Below are 19121 nucleotides of genomic sequence, written 5' to 3'. Positions count from 1 at the left end.
ACAGCATGTGCACCAAAAGACTTAGGTGATAAGTGCACTGCACTATCATGCAGAAGGTTGCCAGTTCAAATCTCGAGTCAGCAGAAGCCAAAACAAGGTGCACTGATATTACTAGTTGTTAACTCAGATTATGTTTAGAAGTGGCTTGCTTATATACACTGTTCTGTGAAACACTTGGGTTTGAATCTTGGGCCCTGTTTTCACTTCCTGGTCTAGCGAAGGTGTGCAAAGAAGATCAACAGCATTGCATAGTTCTTGGGAGAAGGGAATCCGCCATTTGTTCAACTGGGATAACTTTTGCCTTGGAACTAAGATGCATATGGAGAGACTCTTGATTTCTGACTTTTTGCCAAAGCCAGTCATTGCAATGGCTGGACTACAGAAGGTTGTAGAAATAGAGTAACTATCTCAAATGAAGGCCCATGACATCAGATGTGTGGCAGTAAGGTTCATTGGTAGGGTGTTGTTGGTGCTGTTGCATTTACGTTGTTTTATATCATGTGTGCTATTGGCAGTGTACAGTAAATGTTGGATTCTGGCCCTGTCAACTAACCCTGTTTAAAAAATAAAAGAGCCCCTATATTTGCCTCCACTCCACCCCTGGATCCTTCCCAGCCCCCCCATTCCATCTTACCCCCATCCATGTGGGATTCAAACAGGAAGGAATGATCTGTAGTTGTACCTGCCTTGCCATGCTCATCCTAAAAAAAAAAAAGCACTCTCGGTGCAAAAGAAATTCAGTTGGTATTTGTCAGATAAACACTTCTACCATCAGTACTCTTTACTTTCCATCCCCCCTTTATCCTCTTCATCCCAAAAACTGTCTTGAATTTTCCACTCTTTTTTCCACTGTTTCTGAACTAATGACTCCTGAAAAAAAATGTTACTAGCCAATGAGCCTTTGCTGTCCTAATCGTCCCTCTCCTCCACTGCCCTGCTACACTGCATAGCTCCTAGTAGTGAGCTTGGGAGCTAACAGAGAACAGAATGAACACTAGTGGGAGGGGGTCTAAAATAACTTTAAAAAGTTAACATTTTCAATTAAGATGTCTGTTTTTAGCTGTTTATAAATATATATCTTATGAGATGTGTAGTATCTGGTATTCTTACGTGTGGCATCTTTTTAAATCCTGTAGTCTTGAGAAATAAATCACTGATGTGAACTACATAACATGGTAATAGGTTGGCTTAGCTAAGTAGGTGAAGTGCTGTGAAAGCATTTTTTTTTTTTTTAATTCCAGATGCCAGTCCTCAAGATGGTAACGGAGAGAAAAAGGCAGAAAACTGTCATCCCTTAGAAAAGCAAGTGGATGGGTGTTCCAGTCACTGTGATTCTGCAGTAACTGATGAGGATGTACTGCCAAATGATTTAGATTCTCTGTCTGAGGAACTGAATTGTGCTGCTGAGGATGGACTACATCACAAACCTCTTAGTAATGCACTTGGAAGAGGACCCTTGGAGAACTATGATGTGCCTATGGATGACCAAGAATTGGTAGGAGAGTCCACCTCTGGAGTGGCAGCGTCAAATTCATTGAAATCAACACTTTGCATGGTGGAAGGCACCAATGCAGATATTAAAATTAAAGTGATGAAGGAAGTTCGCAAGCCTGGAAGGAGTAAGTACAAAAAAATATCTAGTGCATACTAAATTAACTTTGGTTCTACATAGTTGAAGTTTTCATAATTTTCTCAGCCATGTCAACCTTTTGTGCAAACCAGCCATTTAAATAGGAGGTGGATGGAGGGAAGTGCCGGGGGGGGGGGGGGGGGGGGGAAGAAGGAAATGGGGAAAAATTTGGAGGAGAGCAAGGCCTGGGAAAAAGTCTTAAAAGATGGAAGGGGGAGCAAAGAAAAACAAGTTGACAAATGCATGGTCTAAATATTGCATAAACTAGTAAAAAAGGCTCATTTCTGACACAAATGAAATGGGTGCTAGCAAGGTTTTCCTCGGAGTGTGTATGTTTGAGAGAGCGTGTGTGAGAGAGTGAATGTGCAAGTGTGTGTGTGTGACAGAGAGAGATTGAGACTGGGTGCGAGTGTGTCTCCTCTCTCCCCTGCCCCCCCTCTCCAGCCACCCAGCAATTCTCCTCTCCCCTGCCCCCCTCCTCCAGCCACCCAGCGATTCTCCTTGCTCCTCTGATTACCTCCGTCGAAGCGGCCACGTTATAGAAAGCCCTGGATGTCTCTAGCCTCCCCTTCCAGTTTGTTCCCTCAGAGAAAATGACGTCAGAAGGCGGGACTCTGAGGGAACAAACTGGAAGGGATGGCTGGAGAGGGGCAGGGCTTTCAATGATGCGGCCGTCAGAAGGCGGGACTCTGAGGGAACAAACTGGAAGGGATGGCTGGAGGAGGGGCAGGGCTTTCAATGACGCGGCCAATTACAGAGTTCCCTCGAGGGCAGGGCAGTGATCGGGAGTGCGATTACGAACCCTATGAACACTACACAGCTTCACTGCCACGCTGCCACGGAGTCAGCTTCAGAACGTTGGAGGTGCGAATTATTATATTAGATATGTGTTTCACCAACAAAGTGCATGGTTGAAGGATATAGATGGGTGTGTTTGTGAGTGACTGACTGGATGGAGCTGTTAAACACTGGCAGGGTGACTGAGTAGATTAGGAGCAGGGTTGACTGAGTGACTGAGAAGATTAAGAGATTGAATAGCAGTGGGAGGTAAGTGAGCAACTTAATTGGATTTAATTTATTCCTTTTCAATAATAGCTTAAGGCAAGTTACATTCAGGTACAAATATATGTTTCCCAGTCCCTGGAAGGCTTACAATCTAAGGGGCTAATATAGAAAGCCACATGGTAGAGCTGTTCACCAATGGCTGAATGTGCAGCTTCTACCGTGAAATTACCTCAAATGTACCATGGCAATGTAGCAATAAATAAACATGCAAATTACTAACACCCTCCCCCCAACACCACAAAATTATCTGGTAGTCTAGTGGACCCTCCTGCCCCAAAATATAAAGAAAATCCCTAGTAGTCTAGCAGCCCCCACAACATGACTTCCACCCCCTGACTGAAAAAACATCTTTGCTAGTCTAGTGAAGTTGAAAGGCAGAAGCAATGCCCACTCACTCCTGCCTCGGTTGTCACAGTCATTCAAAATGGCATCGCCTGACCCCTAGTGGTGCATTGTGATACGCCACTAGGGGTTAGTCTACCAAATAAGACTATATGCAAAAGATAAATAGTCAGGCAAAAATGATTGTTTATTTTATTTGATATAATGCCTTTCATAACATAAAGCAGCATACAATTCAAACAATAGAAAATGAAAAGAGCTCCAATTAATCAAACAAAAGAATGAGAAAACAAAGTGAAGGGAAAAAAAGAAATCAGTATATGTAATTGTGCAGGGATTACCTAGCTCACTGCCTACAAAGCAGATGAAAATAAGCAGCATATACTGTTTAAAAGGGTCTCTAGTGTCATTTTCAGTAGAACAGTATTTTGCTTTCTTTGTAGGAAAGACTGATAGTGTACTGTCTGGATTCAAATTTGCTACTAGCCCAAATATCTTTCTGGATTACAACAATTATTTCCCTAATAATCTCCAGAGCACTCTAGTGGGTTTTATCCTGTCTCTCTTTCAGCTCTGGACAAATTCTTCAGTGCTGTCAGTTCTACCTCCCTAGATGATCCCATGCCTGCGTGTTTAAGAACACATCTTTTGGCTTGCTTCCTTTTATCCATGTCATGGTAAACACAAGCCTGTTTCAAATTCTCGTATCTAATTAATAGAAAGAAACATAAATTCACCCCTCCTAAAAGAGGGAAATTGGATCCTAAGATAATTGCAAACCATTAACCTATTTTCAACGTACCTTTTTTTTTTTTAATTATAAAGTACAGAAAAAGTAATTGCATATCAGCTAATGAACTTGCTGAGAGACCAGCGTTCTCCATGTTAAAGCAGTCTGGTTTTAGACAGAGTCACAGCACAGAGACAGCTTAAGCTTGAAAAATTAGCAAGATGTGTATGTACGTCAATGCAGGTAGGAACATTCTTCTTATCCCTCTGCCTGTCGGCGTACCTCAGGGTTCTGTTCTTGGTCCCCTCCTCTTTTCTATCTACACTTCTTCCCTTGGTTCATTAATCTCATCCCATGGCTTTTCCTACCATCTCTATGCTGATGACTCCCAAATCTACCTTTCTACCCCTGATATCTCACCTTGCATCCAAACCAAAGTTTCAGCGTGCTTGTCTGACATTGCTGTCTGGATGTCTCAACGCCACCTGAAATTAAATATGACCAAAACCGAGCTTCTCATTTTTCCCCCCCAAACCCACCTCCCCGCTCCCCCCGTTTTCTATTTCTGTTGATGGCTCTCTCATTCTCCCTGTCTCCTCAGCTCAAAACCTTGGGGTCATCTTTGACTCTTCTCTCTCCTTCTCTGCTCATATCCAGCAGATTGCCAAGACCTGACAACATCCGTAAAATCCGCCCCTTTCTTTCCGAGCACTCTACCAAAACCCTCATCCACACCCTTGTCACCGCTCGTTTAGACTACTGCAATCTGCTTTTTGCTGGCCTCCCACTTAGTCACCTCTCCCCTCTCCAGTCGGTTCAAAACTCTGCTGCCCGTCTCATCTTCCGCCAGGGTCGCTTTACTCATACTACCCCTCTCCTCAAGACCCTTCACTGGCTCCCTATCCGTTTTCGCATCCTGTTCAAACTTCTTCTACTAACCTATAAATGTACTCACTCTGCTGCTCCCCAGTATCTCTCCACACTCGTCCTTCCCTACACCCCTTCCCGTGCACTCCGCTCCATGGATAAATCCTTCTTATCTGTTCCCTTCTCCACTACTGCCAACTCCAGACTTCGCGCCTTCTGTCTCGCTGCACCCTACGCCTGGAATAAACTTCCTGAGCCCCTATGTCTTGCCCCATCCTTGGCCACCTTTAAATCTAGACTGAAAGCCCACCTCTTTAACATTGCTTTTGACTCGTAACCACTTGTAACCACTCGCCTCCACCTACCCTCCTCTCTTCCTTCCCGTCCACATTAATTGATTTGATTTGCTTACTTTATTTATTTTTTGTCTATTAGATTGTAAGCTCTTTGAGCAGGGACTGTCTTTCTTCTATGTTTGTGCAGCGCTGCGTATGCCTTGTAGCGCTATAGAAATGCTAAATAGTAGTAGTAGTAGTAGTACTTGACATGGCTGTGGCTTTCACTCTCATAGACCATAACCACCTAATCCAAAGACTCAAAAATATAGCAGGAACTGCCTTACAGTTGCTCAAACCCTATCTTGCTGACTTTACTTTTTGTCATTTCTGACACTGATTTGTTGGCCCTACTAAACTAACTTGTCATGTTCCCCAAGGATAAATTATGCCTCCACCCTGTTTAATATCTTCATAGCACCTTTAGCTTTTATTGCCAAAACTTTAAGGAACAGATCTTTAGATGTGCCAACATTCAGCTAATCTTCCTCCATGAGTCATTGAGACCGTGGCCGCACAAAACGTATACCTTTGTTTAGAAGCCATAGGAGCTCATTTTCAAAACAAAAAAATGTCATAAGGTGGCAGAAGGACTTTTTCTCTCAAAAATATCCAAATTGCAATTTTTGACACCCCGATTTTAGATGCTTTGCTCCACAGTTTGTCCAAATTTAAAGGAGTCACGTTATGCCTGGAGCATAGCCAGGACCAAAAGATAGACGTTTTTCTGCAATAGTGGAACAAAATTAAAACATCTAGGGCCAAAATTAAAACCTTTTTGGCTAGATTTGTTTCAATCACAACTGCCTGAATATCTCAGCGCCATCTGAAACTAATCTTTCCCCCTAAACCAACCTCTCCTCCTCCCCTATTCTCTATTTCTGTGGAAAACACTCTCATCCTTCCTGTCTCATCAGCTCGTAACCTTGGGGTCATCTTCGACTCCTCCCTCTCCTTCTCTGCACATATTCAGCAGACTGCTAAAACCTGTCGTTTCTTTCTCTATAATATCACCAAAATTCACCCTTTCCTTTCTGAGCACAACTACCAGAACCCTCATCCACACTCTTATCACCTCTCGCTTAGACTATTGCAACTTGCTTCTCACAGATCTCCCACTTAGCCATCTCTCTCCTCTTCAATCTGTTCAAAATTCTGCTGCACGATTAATATTCCGCCAGTGTCGTTATGCTCATATTAGCCCTCTCCTTAAGTCACTTCACTGGCTTCCTATCTGTTTCTGCATATAGTTCAAACTCCTCTTATTGACCTATAAGTGCATTCACTCTGCAGCTCCTCAGTACCTCTCCATTCTCATCTCTCCCTACATTCCTCCCCGGGAGCTCCATTCATTGGGTAAAACTCTCTTATCTGCACCCTTCTCCTCCACTGCTAACTCCAGACTCTGTTCCTTTTATCTTGCTGCACCATATGCCTGGAATAGACTTTCCGAGCCGGTACATCAAGCTCCATCTCTGGCTGTCTTCAAATCTAAGCTAAAAGCCCACATTTTTGATGCTGCTTTTAACTCCTAACTCTTGTTCACTTGTTCAGAACCCTTATTTTATCATCCTCACTTTAATATTCCCTTATCTCTTGTTTGTCCTGTTTGTCTGTCCTAATTAGATTGTAAGCTCTGTCGAGCAGGGACTGTCTCTTCATGTTCAAGTGTACAGCACTGCGTACATCTAGTAGCGCTATAGAAATGATAAGTAGTAGTAGTAAATGACCACTGGAGGGATTAAGGCTTATGCCCCCTTATTCCCCCCCCCCCCCCCCCCCCAAAGCTATGAAAGAAACAGTATTTCTCTGAGGACAAGCAGACATATTCTCACATGTGGATGACTTCATCCATGGAGCCAGTGCGGACACTGTCATAGTGCACTATCATTTTAAAACTTTGAGGCAGTGCCCCCATTGCACATGCAAGGGTGCCTTCCCACTTGACACTCGAGCGCAAGACCAGCAGTCTAGCGTTTTCTGCGGAGCAGAAAGGTTGATTTTCTAATCTCTCCTCCGCATCAGACTTTTGCCTTATGGTGCCTTCCCCTTTTTGGGATTTTTCTCTTCATATTCTTCTTTTTCTTTCTTAATTTTGTTCAGTTTGTTCATTTTAAAATTTTTCATTTTTCAGCCTTTGGGGCTTCTGAACTAGAGAGCTGCACGGCTTCTGTCCCCGCGGGAATCCCGCAGAACCCGCGGGATTCCCGCAGGGACGGAGGCAGTTCCTGCGGGGTTCCCGCGGGGATGGAAGCAGTTCTGCGGGGTTCCCATGGGGACGGAGGCAGTTCCTGCGGGGTTCCCGCAGGGATGGAACCAGTTCTGTGGGCTTCCCGTGGAAGTGTAAGCTGCACCTGCACCAGCCTCTCATCTACCGAATACCAATTTATTTGAGTGCTGTCTCCTCCTTCTCTTCTTCCTTGCTTTAACAGCATAAATGTGGAAAGTCTTCCATTAAGGAGGTGGCAGAGTCACAAATGATGACGGAATTCAAAAAGGCGTGCTAACCTTAAATGGCTGCATGTGTGTGGATGTGTCAAGTGACGCTTAGATGGCGACTCTGGCTGTGATGAACTAGGGCTGATACCTGGCAGACTTGTATGGTCTGTGTCTCATACATGGCAATCTGGTGTAGGATGGGCTGGAAAGGGCTTAGACAGCAACTTCAGTGGCTGGAACATGAGGACAGTGCTGGACAGACTTTTACGGTCTGTGTCCCACAAATGAGAACATGAATAGGCTGGAGTGGGCTTCGATGGCAACTCCAGCAGTTGGAACATAAGGATGGGGCCAGATAGACTTCTGTGGTCTTTGTTCCAGAAACATGAAAGAAAGACCATAATCAAGTATATAATATCACACTCGTTGATTTAATGATGAATTGATCATGAGTGTGACTATTGGCAGAGTGGATGGACCGTTCAGGTCTATTTGCTGTCACTTACTATGTTACTATTAATCCTCTTTGCTCCCAGGCTGGTGCACAGACCTCAGCTCTGACACAGGCACGAGAATCAGATGTCACCTGACCTACTGGCACTTGCATGTGGCGGCCTCTCAGCACCCACTGCCAGTGGATCAGAGACAAATCTTACATGTGCACACCAGAGTGTTCCAAGTTCCAACTTCCGTTCCTTCCTTGCCTACAGTGCTGTGGCTCAAATCCAGAAAGAGACTGAGGGAGCTGACTGGAACTTTCTTTTATGTACTTTTAAATTCTTACGGGGATGGGTGGGGATGGGTTAAATTCTTGCGGGGACGGGTGGGGACGGGTTGGGATGGTTTAAATTTTTGCGGGGATGGGTGGGGATGGGTAAGATTCCAGTGGGGATGGGTGGGGACGGGTAAGATTTCTGTCCCCGTGCAACTCTCTATTCTGAACCCTCACTTGCCTGAGAAGCATCGACCATTTTCGGGTATGCGCCTATTCAAGCTCCCAGGGCCATTGAGCCTTTCGACCGTGAGTCGGCCGTTTTCCCCTCCATGTTAATGGGGGTGCCAAGTGGTGTTAAGAAGTATACTCGATGCAGTAGGACCATTTCAGGCACAGACCCCCATAACTGGTTTGTTCAGTGCTTGGGTCCGGAGTACCAGGACATACAGTGCTGCCTCTGCTTGCGCATGCAAGTGAGGACACTTTAAAGCCTGCAGAGTGTAACGTAGAAAACAGTGGCCGATCCAGGTCACAAGTACTTGGCAGAAACCCAAATAGTAGCAACATTCCATGCTACCAATCCCAGGGCAAGCAATGGCTTTCCCATGTCTGTCTCAATAGCAGACTATGGACTTTTCCTCCAGGAATTTGTCCAAACCTTTTTTAAACCCAGATATGCTAGTCACTGTTACTACATCCTCCGGCAAAGAGTTCCAGAGCTTAACTATTTGTTAAGTGAAAAAATATTGTTCTCCAAACAAACTGATCCCTCCCTAAAGTGATATCTGAATTCCATCTCAATCAGACCATTGTACTTCCTGTCTTTCCCAAAGCCACACTCTCATCCTGGAAAAGAAGCACTGCATACCTTAGGCTGTAAGCATGCTCTAGCTTATTATCTGGAGCGTACAAAATCTCATAGGAAGTTCTCCCAGCTTTTTGTATCCTTCGACCCTAACAGATTAGTGATTCCCATCACCAAATATACTGTTTCTACTTGACTGGCTGACTATATCTCCTACATGTGTGTTCAGGCTGGGCTTGACCCTTCATGGCTGGGTCACTGCTCACATGAAGGCTTCAGTAGCCCATTTATGCTCTGCTTATTGAAGAAATTTGCAAGGTAGCAACATGGTCTTCTATCCACATCTTCATTGCTCACTACTGTCTAGAGCAGAATTCTAGGCGAGATAGCCGATTTGGACAAGCAATCCTGCAAAATCTTTTTAATACTTAAGTCAGCTCCTCCCTACGGCCTTTATTTCTACCAGGGTGACTTTCTACTTAGTTGTCAGGTTTCATTTTTATTTTGTGAGCCTGGCAGCTAGGGAATCCCACATGTGAGACTATCATGCCTGCTTGTCCTCTGACAAAGCTAAGTTACTTACCTGTAGCAAGTGTTCTGCGAGGACAGCAGGCATATATTTTCATATTCCTCCTGCCTCCTCTTGGAGTTGTCATCTTAGTTTTACTATTGTACTGGTGGTCTCGCGCTCGAGCGTCAGGCAGGAAGACACCCACATATGCGTGATGGGGCACTGCCTCAAAGTTTTAAAGTGACAGTGCACTATGGCAGATTGTAAGCTCTCTTGAGCAGGGACTGTCCTTCCCCATGTTTAAACTTGTACAGCGCTGCGTAACCCTGGCAGCGCTATAGAAATGCTAATTAGTAGCAGTAGTAGTAGTGTCCACACTGAGCTCTGTGGATGACATCATCCACATGTGAGAATATATGTCTGCTATCCTCAACTGTGAGGACTCTTGAAGAAGCCTACGCGAAACGGGTCCGTCGGGACCTCACCCCGTGAGAGCAGCAACGCAACAGTTTACAGACTTCAGCACAGATAAGTCTAAGTTCGAATCGTTCTGCAATTTTGTTGATAACTTTTTGAGGTTAAACCAAGAGAGTTTTTTTCAGCTTATGATTACTTTTCCACCGTATTGCTCCTATACATTGTTTATAATTCCAGTTATCATACCGAGTAGAGCAACGGGAGTATGAAGCTTTTCCTCTCATTCCTCCACAAACATTAGTAATTTTACTCTAATGTGGTTTTTGATTCATGTTATGCCTTGTTTCACAGTCTTGTTAGAGCAGCAAGCAGGTCACTGGAGTAGCCTAGTGGTCGGTGCACTGCACTGTAGAGAAGGGGACTCGGGCCCATATCCTACTATAACAGGTACACTTGTAATGGAAGGTGTGAGCCCTCCATAACTCACCAAAAATCTATTGTACCTACATATAGGTGACACCTGCAGGCATAAGGGATATTGTAGGTTTTAGAGAGCTCACTGTACAATATAAGTGAGTAATGGTGAGATGTGTACCTGGGAACTTTTATGTGACATCCACTTCAGTGCCCCCCTAGGGTGCCCCACTTCTCTGCTGGGATGTTTGTGTCGCCAGTCTGTTAAGAATGCTGGCTCCTCTTACATCCCAGTAGCTTGTTTTTGTGCAGTTTTCTCTTGGAAGTTGTTTTTTTGTTTTTCCAGAAATGGTCCTGAAAGAGCGATGCACTGAGCACAAAAATATCTAGAAAATGGCCGTTTTAAGTTTTTTTGTTTGAAAATGCCGTGTTTGTTAGACGTCATATCGAAAATGCCCCTTCACAGAAATCCAAGGCCACTTGATTCTCTCAATAATTATTTACCCATCCCATTCACTCCTACAATTGAAGGCACCAAAATGGATATAAAAGATTTTACAACTACAATAGTTTTTTTTTTTTCTTCTAGACACCCAGCTCTGCCTTGGCTCCCAAATCTCTGTTCATACCAACCTGCCCTCTGCTTTCTCAGAATGATTTGTTCTATGAGATCTGTTCGTAATGCTGATTCAATGTATACTCTGAATCATGCTTTTTGTAATGAATAGATATTGCAAGTGATTATATGCTAGTTCAACAGGTTAAAAAATTAAGCATCTACAGCTTATCCAAAAACACAGTAGTAAAACTTCTTTATTTTGAGATAAGATCTGATCATGTCACCCATTACTTAGAAACAGCACTGGCTTCCTGTCCTGCTGCAAATCAAATTTAAACCTCTCATACCCACCTTTTTATTTTGCGTGCTAATCTTCCCTTCTGTCTTGCTTCTTTTCTTGATTCCTATATGCCATCACAATCCCTAAGGTCTTCATAGAGCAATCTACCTCCTCCATCTAAGATCAAGTGGGGGTTAACACTGGCAGGACCTCAGGACTGAAAGTTGCTATTTCATATTTTAAAAATGGCATCAAAACCTGGCTTTTTACCTTAACTTGCATCAGACGTCAGGCTTGGATCAGTGGAGGCTGTCGTCTATAGCTTATTGTGTGCCTCTTTCCCATTCTCTCCCCCTGCCTTTATAGGATTGTTATTTCTACCCTTACTCTATTGCTATCTTTATTTTCTGTTGTATGTTAAAACTTGTGACTTATTTGGCAGAATGAATCTTCATTAAGTAGCTCAACAGAGCGCTGCTGTTTCACCGGAGCTTTTTCAAGATCTTGACTGTTCATAATCGCCAGCTTGTTCTGCATTAGGATCAAAGTGCCACCTTATAAGTTCAGTCTATGAAGTCACAAATTTTAAGTTTAAGCTTGAGGAAAAAATAAAAAGTAAAAAGCTTGAAACGTATTGCCAGAAGAAAAAGTATGGAATAAAATAAAGTATTATTGATATACAGAAATGGAGGGTTTTTTTAAGTTTGATGAAGAAATAGCGTTCCTTACAAAAGCAATGTATAAGTTGCAAGCTGTAATTGGTCAACAGCACTGGTAGAGCGACAGAGATCTTTTCCCTCCTATTTTAATATACTTAGGAAAATACAAAAAAAAAAAACTTTAGGTAGATACCTGTGTTATTTATAGTTTTTAAGTTGTTTCAACTTCTTGCTAGTTTTGGTCACAACAGTTTGTTCTGAGGCACTACATATGTAGGGCAAAGAAGAAGACAGCCTATTGCACCAGGAACTTCAATGCATGCCTAAGTAGCTGGTATAAAAACAGTTTGTGCCTCTATTTGAATGACTTTACTCTAGTGATAGCCTTCATTTGTCTGAGAGAAGAACCAAGATTCTAAGCAACCATTTCAGGTTGAACAGCAAGAATTTAAACTAGATGAGGGGGGACTGCAGATGGAAAATGGTCAAATTAGACTGTTACCGTAAACTAATAACAGGTGTGTATTTCTCAAAGCTTACCTTTAAATAGGAAGGTTAAGGTATGAGGAATCTAAAAATGGAAGAAAAGGAATGAGAAATATCTAAAAGACTTTGAACACAGATGCTCATAATCTAGATCCGTGCTTCCTGTTTTTCAACCCTCTCCTGGAGGCATACCTAGCCAGTCAAAACTTCAGGATCATGAAAAACAGATCTCCATATATTGGAGACCTATTGTATGCAAATCTATTGCATACATATTCATTGTGGTAATTCTGAAAACCTAACTGGCTAAGGATGCCTCCAGGCGAGGGTTGAGAAGCATTGGTCTAGGTAATAAAAGCTCAGACTTGCAAGCCCTAATGACAGTCAGATTTAAATATTGCTGCTGTCACTGAGGCATGTTTAAAGGAGTCCCATGTCTGGGATATAGCTCTACCAGGCTATGCAACTAGCATAAATGCAGACTCATAGTTTGGTATTCTGTGCACATATTTTTCCTTTGCTGCTGTTGTTTTAGGGTCACTTTAAATCACTGTTTCATGTAAGGACACCTCTTTAGTATACACACTTCACTTAATGCTCTGGTCTCAGCCTGTTGTTCAAAACACTGTGTCCAAGAAATGTGAATGTTTGTTGCCATGTGTATTCCCAGTATTTTATATGGGGGGTGGAGGGCAGTGTTGGTTTCCTAGGAGCTCTAGTTGGGACAGAGAAGGTCTGCCCGCCTTGCAGTATGAAGGAAAGCTTCAGTGATCAGTTCTGCTGTGTCTTTAGGTAACATTCTTTCTTAATTTTTATACAGATTATGAAAAGATTTTCATGCTGCTAGAGGAGGTGGAAGGACCTATAGAAATACAGAAAACCTTCATTGAATTTACTATCAAAGAAGCAGCAAGGTCTGTATAGAGGCGCAGAGAAAACATTTGAGTATAACACTCAGCAGCAGCAACATCTTATTATCTTGAAAAATAAACTGGTAGGAATCTGGCTCTGCAATCCAACTATTACTTTCAACAGTGCAGAACATGACAACCCTTAATAGGCAACACTTTCTTTTTATGTTTCATTATCTATGAGAGTGTTTGACCCAAGAACAACTGTGTGGTCAGCTGAGTGTTTTCAAGGAAACTAGTGCTGCCCCAGCATTAAAAATTGAGTGCAAAGTAATATTTGGGATGGCTAAGTGGTAAAGTAATTAACTCTGACCAGAGCACAGGCTCCTTTTTGCTTAAATCTTTGAGGCATACAGCTTTTAAGCTCTTTCTTTAAATGGACATATTTTACTTCAGAGGTTTAAAGCATTGTAGTATAAAGGGCTTTTTTTTGGGGGGGGGGGAGGGTACTTGGAGGTACTAAGTACTGGCACCTTTTCTATTGTGTACTAAAATTGACCCATAGATCCCAAGTTTTAATGAAAGAGCTCAAGCTCTACACACCAATTCTGCCTTGTCACAGATTCTGTGACTGGTTGCAGGGGACCTGGCTATTGTGGGGTGGATCCCTCAGCGATCCCCCCACCCCTAAAGGGTGGCCTAGAATTTGAGTAACGGCACCTTTTTTGCCAGAAAAAATGCACTGGTAGTATATAGCGGTAGATGAACATTCTTTAGCAAATCTAACCTTGATATCATTGATACTAAATGGTTGTTGCTCGCTTGATTTATTTTTTTTCAGATTTAAAAAAAGAGTCTTAATACAACACTTAGAGAGAGCATTATCAGAGATGGAATCTAATAGTCTACCAAACAGAGTTAATCACATCAGCAGCAGGTAGTGGTGCCACCAGCAAGAGAAACATGGACCAAGGGACGAGTTTGCTCTGTCACTGAAGAATGGAAGAGGATCGTGGTTGCCACCTTCACCATCTTGGTAGTCCAGACAATTGAAGTCTAAAAAGAAGCAGTGGAGCACAACTTTTTACTAACATGGATCTGCAGAAGCTGGGCTGAGACCTTCAGGATTTGCTTTGAACTATGTGGCTTTTTCTGTGTGGAGGGTGCTGTTCGGTCAACAGGCTGATGAAAGTAACCATTGTGGCCCCTCCTACAGGTGATGAGAGTTTACTCATTTGAACAGTCAGTATAGACCTTTCCATGCCATAGGTGGCATGAGGTATTTGAAATAAGGAAAACAAAATGATGCTGACACATGCTCAGGGTGCCTGCGAACAGAAAATAATCCTGTACATTAATAATGGGTGGTGGCCATCTTTTGCATGCTGCCACTAATGGGTACACACACCAGAGGTAGCATTCCCAAGAACTGCTAGCCATGACACAGAGTCAGTCTGTGTAGGTTGTATCAGAAGTTAGACTGCTATTCTGTGTTAAAGAAATCTAAAGACAGCCCTGTGACTGTTTCCTCCCGATGAGTCACTAAAACAATCTACCTCAGACTCTCTTCTGTTTTGTCTGCAGACATTAAGACAGTGCACCTGAGGCTTCCCAGGTCCCCGACTTCAGTTCTCTTTCATCCTGTGAGGAGGATGGAGATTCTTCAGGTGGACTTCCACTCGCTGTGCTCTGGAAGCACTAAAGAGGAAGCATTTTATAAAATGTGTATTTACTTTTAATGTTAATACAAAAAGATTATTTTGAACAGTATTGTTTCAAGACCAGTAATTTGTAATATTTTAACTGTATAAAGAAATTTTTTGGAACATGTACATATACATATATATATATATACACATATATATATCTATAAAATAAATCATTTATTAATTTTTAACAAGTGCATAATCTTAATGAAGAGTCTGTGGCAGTAAATATTTTTACATATAAAGAAGAAAATATCTTTTTGGTCAAAAAATGATCTTGAAACTTTCTTCCCTATCAGAAAAAAAATGTCTGCTAAATTTAACATTTCAACTAATTTTAATTTCGTATTGTTTTTCTATATTATGCTGTATTTTAAAGCTGAAGTCACAGTAAACATTCACCAAGGACAAACCACTAAAAGACAAGGTTAAGTGACGCAGCTACATTCACTGTGATCCACTACCTTTATTATGTAAGTTGATGAACATGTAATAGTCTTGGTCTTTATTCTAGACAGGATCATGCAACCAATATCTCTACAAATTTGGTTCAGCTCCTACTGATTTATATGCTCAATCAAATTTGAAATCGGTCACTACCCATATAATCCAGTGGATAGTTCATCATTATCACAAACTGGGTACAAAATGACAGATGCACAGAGCTATTTACATCAAAACTTATACCAAAATCTGACTTTTCGTTGGAGCATGCTATAACGTTTTGGGGGTTATTTCACATCAAGGCACATAAGGACAAAAAAAGGAACAAGTAAGGAAAGCATGTGGAGCATGGAATTCTTTCCTGACTCTCTTCATATATATTTGTACATGTGTATGTGTCTCTCTCTTTCTCTGTGACCTGGAGGGGAGTGGGGAAAGTCAGTTTGAATGAAGCTTTTTCAAAACATTCCATTAGTTTGAAAAAGAAAATAAAATGAAACCAAATGTCATTATTTACCATTAGATGTCATTGTCAACAGATTTCAAGAATGGATTTTTACAATTTAGCCACAGTATGCCAGTATCCTAAAGCAACAGGTATCGCCATGCTTCACCTCTATTGCACATAGCAAACTACATGGTGCAGTCACTAGGGGAACAATTCTATAACTGGGTGCTTCAAAGTAAGAGCCCTGGAGGGCACACATAGGAGCCTACAGAACTTAGACACCCAGGTTCCCTTCTAGAATACTAGCATAACCAGCTATCAATGCATCTAACGTTTGGGTGCTCGTTTTTATGCCTGCCATGGAGCTGGTGTAAATGTGCACACCTAAGTGTGGCAGGGCTGCATGTGACTTACAGTATTCTATTAAGTCATTCATTTGTGGGAGCCCCACCTGTGTCCCTCTATGCTCTGACCCTGTGTACACCTCCCTTGCAAATAATGCACTATGTAAGTTAAGTGCTTTGGCACTATAGTAGCATTTATATGCAAAAATGCTAGTATTCTAAACATTTACTGTGTAATACTCGCATAAGTATGAGTGTCTAGGTTTTAGAATTGTCCTTTAGTTGCCACTATACATAGTAGCCATTACGGAAGCTAATATTGTTCAATCATTTTTCTCAATACAACAACAATATAAAAAAAGATATACCAATCTGATTCATGACAAGCTAGCCCAGCATGGATATGGATGTGGCAGCAAAAATGTGGGGGAGGGGGGCTTGGTGAGGAAAGCATGCAGAATATGCCTGATGGAATTATTTCCAGATCATCTGCATGTGCATATCTGTATTAGCAGAGTAATACAGAAGGTGGAGTGACGCCCAGGGTCTATAATCATCATGGCCCTGGATTAGCCAAGGAAGCAGTGATAAATAGACCTGATAAGTCAGGCCAAACAGTTTGAATTTTGTCAGACAATGCCACAACAGTGGTGTATGTCGAACTTTGAGGAGGGTACCAGATGTCAACAGGTAGCTGAGGAGGTGCAGCCCATTCTGAGCTGAGTAAAGAGGTTCCTTTTTGTCCTTTCAGCACCACATGTAACCAGAGTGGAAAACATCTAGGCGGATTTTCTAGGCAGACACACATTAAATTCACGGGAGTGGTGGTTAATACACTCATTATTCAGCGCTGGACAAGTCCAATCACAGACTTGATGGCAACCAGCAAGAATGCCAATGTGGCAAGATTGTTTTAGCTGCCGGAAGGAGGTAGTCTTACTGTGGATCAGTCTCGGGACATGTTTCTTCTGTGCTGTTCCCCTTCCCCCCCCCCCCCCCCACACACACACACACACACTTTGCCAAACAAAAGGCTGAGTCCCATTCACAATGGCAGAGCTCTTAGGTAGTTCCTCACATGGATAGACAGTGGCATTCCTTTTTATTTTTTTATTTCGTCCAAGGGTTACCATTAGATAACTCATTTTGGGGTGATTTTCATTAGCCCAGTGTCACAAAGCTTAGAAGGCTGGAAGGAACCTGAGGTGACTTACGGTTGTCTTTGGCATGTAATAGAACCACCTTCATGGTTATTTTGCACCATAGAGATGAACCTAATAGGCTAGGAGATGAGTTGTGGTTGGAATAGGTGGAGTGGTGAATGGGTCCTGGTGGTTGAGGGGCAGAACTGGCCATCAAACACTCCTGGCCTCTAGACTGGGAGAAGATGGTCCAGATGACAGCAGGCAAGACAATGCTATTAGTTGATGGGAACAAGCTCAAAGAAACTAGTAGCCCTCAAGTGCACTAGTATATGTGTGTTTTTTTTTTTTTTGTTACATTTGTACCCCGCGCTTTCCCACTCATGGCAGGCTCAATGCGGCTTACATGGGGCAATAGAGGGTTAAGTGACTTGCCCAGAATCACAAGGAGCTGCCTGTGCCTGAAGTGGGAATCAAACTCAGTTCCTCAGGACCAAAGTCCACCACCCTAACCACTAGGCCACTCCTAGTGGGATGAAGTTCTCTTGCAGAATGTGGCAGCAGCTCAAATGACCAACAACAGCATCATAGAGATTTTTTTCTGAGCCAACCCTTTTTGGAACCTGAAGTGTAAAGACTATAAAGAAGTAGCTGTGGCCCTACTAAATAGTGGTCTTCAGATCAGCAAAACTTCAAAATGAGCAAGTTCTTCAATAAAAAAAAAAAGAAAGCAGGGCTTGGATATCCTGGTGGAACTAGTACTGATCCTCAAACAGATCTCTGAAGAAAACCAATCGGGGATGGTACTTCACTCCCTGCCCCCTCCCCCCCCCCCCCAAAAAAAAAAAATCAGGCAGCATAGCAAGGATATTTAGTGTTAGGTGATGCAAAAGTGGACCACATGGTGAACTTTTGTTATAGTTTGAAGCCTGTGTGAGTTCAGGATTTTGGGGATACACCGTTTCCCTTGGGTGATCTATTTCTTCAATCACCGTCCTCCACAAGATAATGGGGTAAAGACAAATTAACAATCCTACAGAAGGCAGAGTGTGGCTGTAAGGCACAGTCATAGCAGCTCCCCTGCTACTCTTCCAAGATGGGTACTTTCCTTCGAGGAGTCAAGTTTGCAAGATCTCTATTTGAAACCTGAGTTTAATCCTGAGGGTTCAGTCTTCCCTTTCTTCTGAGCTTTCCAGGATAGCATCTGTTTAGATCGTCTAACAGAGGTTGGTCTCCTTGGACAATTTTCAAGGAAACGGTACCTCTGTACCTAATACTTCCTTCAGAGGGTAGTGCTTCACTTTTGATGGAATCAGGCTCGGTCTTTCAGCATTAAGGAAGTTGGATGAAGTAGGGGAGGGGCAGCGATTCTCATATTATTTGTTGGTCACCTTTGATGTGTTTGTAGGTGTCTAGAGCCTTATACTGCCAATCTGCTGCCCCTCACTACCCTCATCTCCCCTTATGTTCCCACCCGAAACCTCCGTTCAAAGGACAAATCCCTCCTCTCAGTACCCTTCTCCACCACTGCCAACTCCAGGCTCCGCCCATTCTGCCTCGCCTCACCCTATGCTTGGAACAACCTTCCTGAGCCCTTACGTCAAGCCCCCTCCCTGCCCATATTCAAGTCTCTGCTTAAAGCCCACCTCTTCAATGCTGCCTTTGGCACCTAACTCTTACCTTCAGGATATCCGGACTGCCCCAATTTGACTGCCCCTATCGTATTGTCTACTCACTTGTCCTTTAGATTGTAAGCTCTTTGAGCAGGGCGTGTCCTTTTATGTTAAATTGGGGAAATACAAAATAGGAAAAATTACTTTTCTTCAAAATCACCAAACATTTCTCAAAACGTTTTTTCTCAAACGCTCCTCTGAGTACTGGGGATATACTGGGGTTTGGCCTCATACGAAAGACTGAACTTCGCAGGAGTCA

At 42.8% G+C, this 19121-nt stretch overlaps 1 protein-coding gene across 3 annotated transcripts in view; it reads left to right on the top strand.

Moving 5' to 3' along the window:
* The window catches only part of LOC115474359 (integrator complex subunit 6-like), a 170139-nt gene extending 155213 nt beyond the window's left edge, over window positions 1-14926 (top strand). For 2 of the 3 annotated variants that reach the window (XR_003942838.1, XR_003942839.1), the window contains 4 exons: window positions 1242-1619; window positions 13075-13168; window positions 13947-14321; window positions 14690-14926. Coding sequence is in view for 1 of the 3 variants with exons in the window: in XM_030209804.1 (XP_030065664.1) it covers window positions 1242-1619; window positions 13075-13168; window positions 13947-14046 (572 nt within the window). In the remaining 2 variants the exon portion in view is untranslated. Of the gene's footprint in view, window positions 1-1241; window positions 1620-13074; window positions 13169-13946 lie in introns of all 3 variants that reach the window. The other variant, XM_030209804.1, reaches the window with a different exon arrangement.
* The last annotated feature ends 4195 nt before the right edge of the window (window positions 14927-19121 follow it).

Source organism: Microcaecilia unicolor, chromosome 7 (assembly GCF_901765095.1).
Source record: "Microcaecilia unicolor chromosome 7, aMicUni1.1, whole genome shotgun sequence".
In the NCBI taxonomy this organism is placed as follows: Eukaryota; Metazoa; Chordata; class Amphibia; order Gymnophiona; family Siphonopidae; genus Microcaecilia; species Microcaecilia unicolor.
The sequence above is the reverse complement of the archived record's forward strand: the minus strand, read 5'-3'. Positions and strand labels throughout refer to the sequence as shown.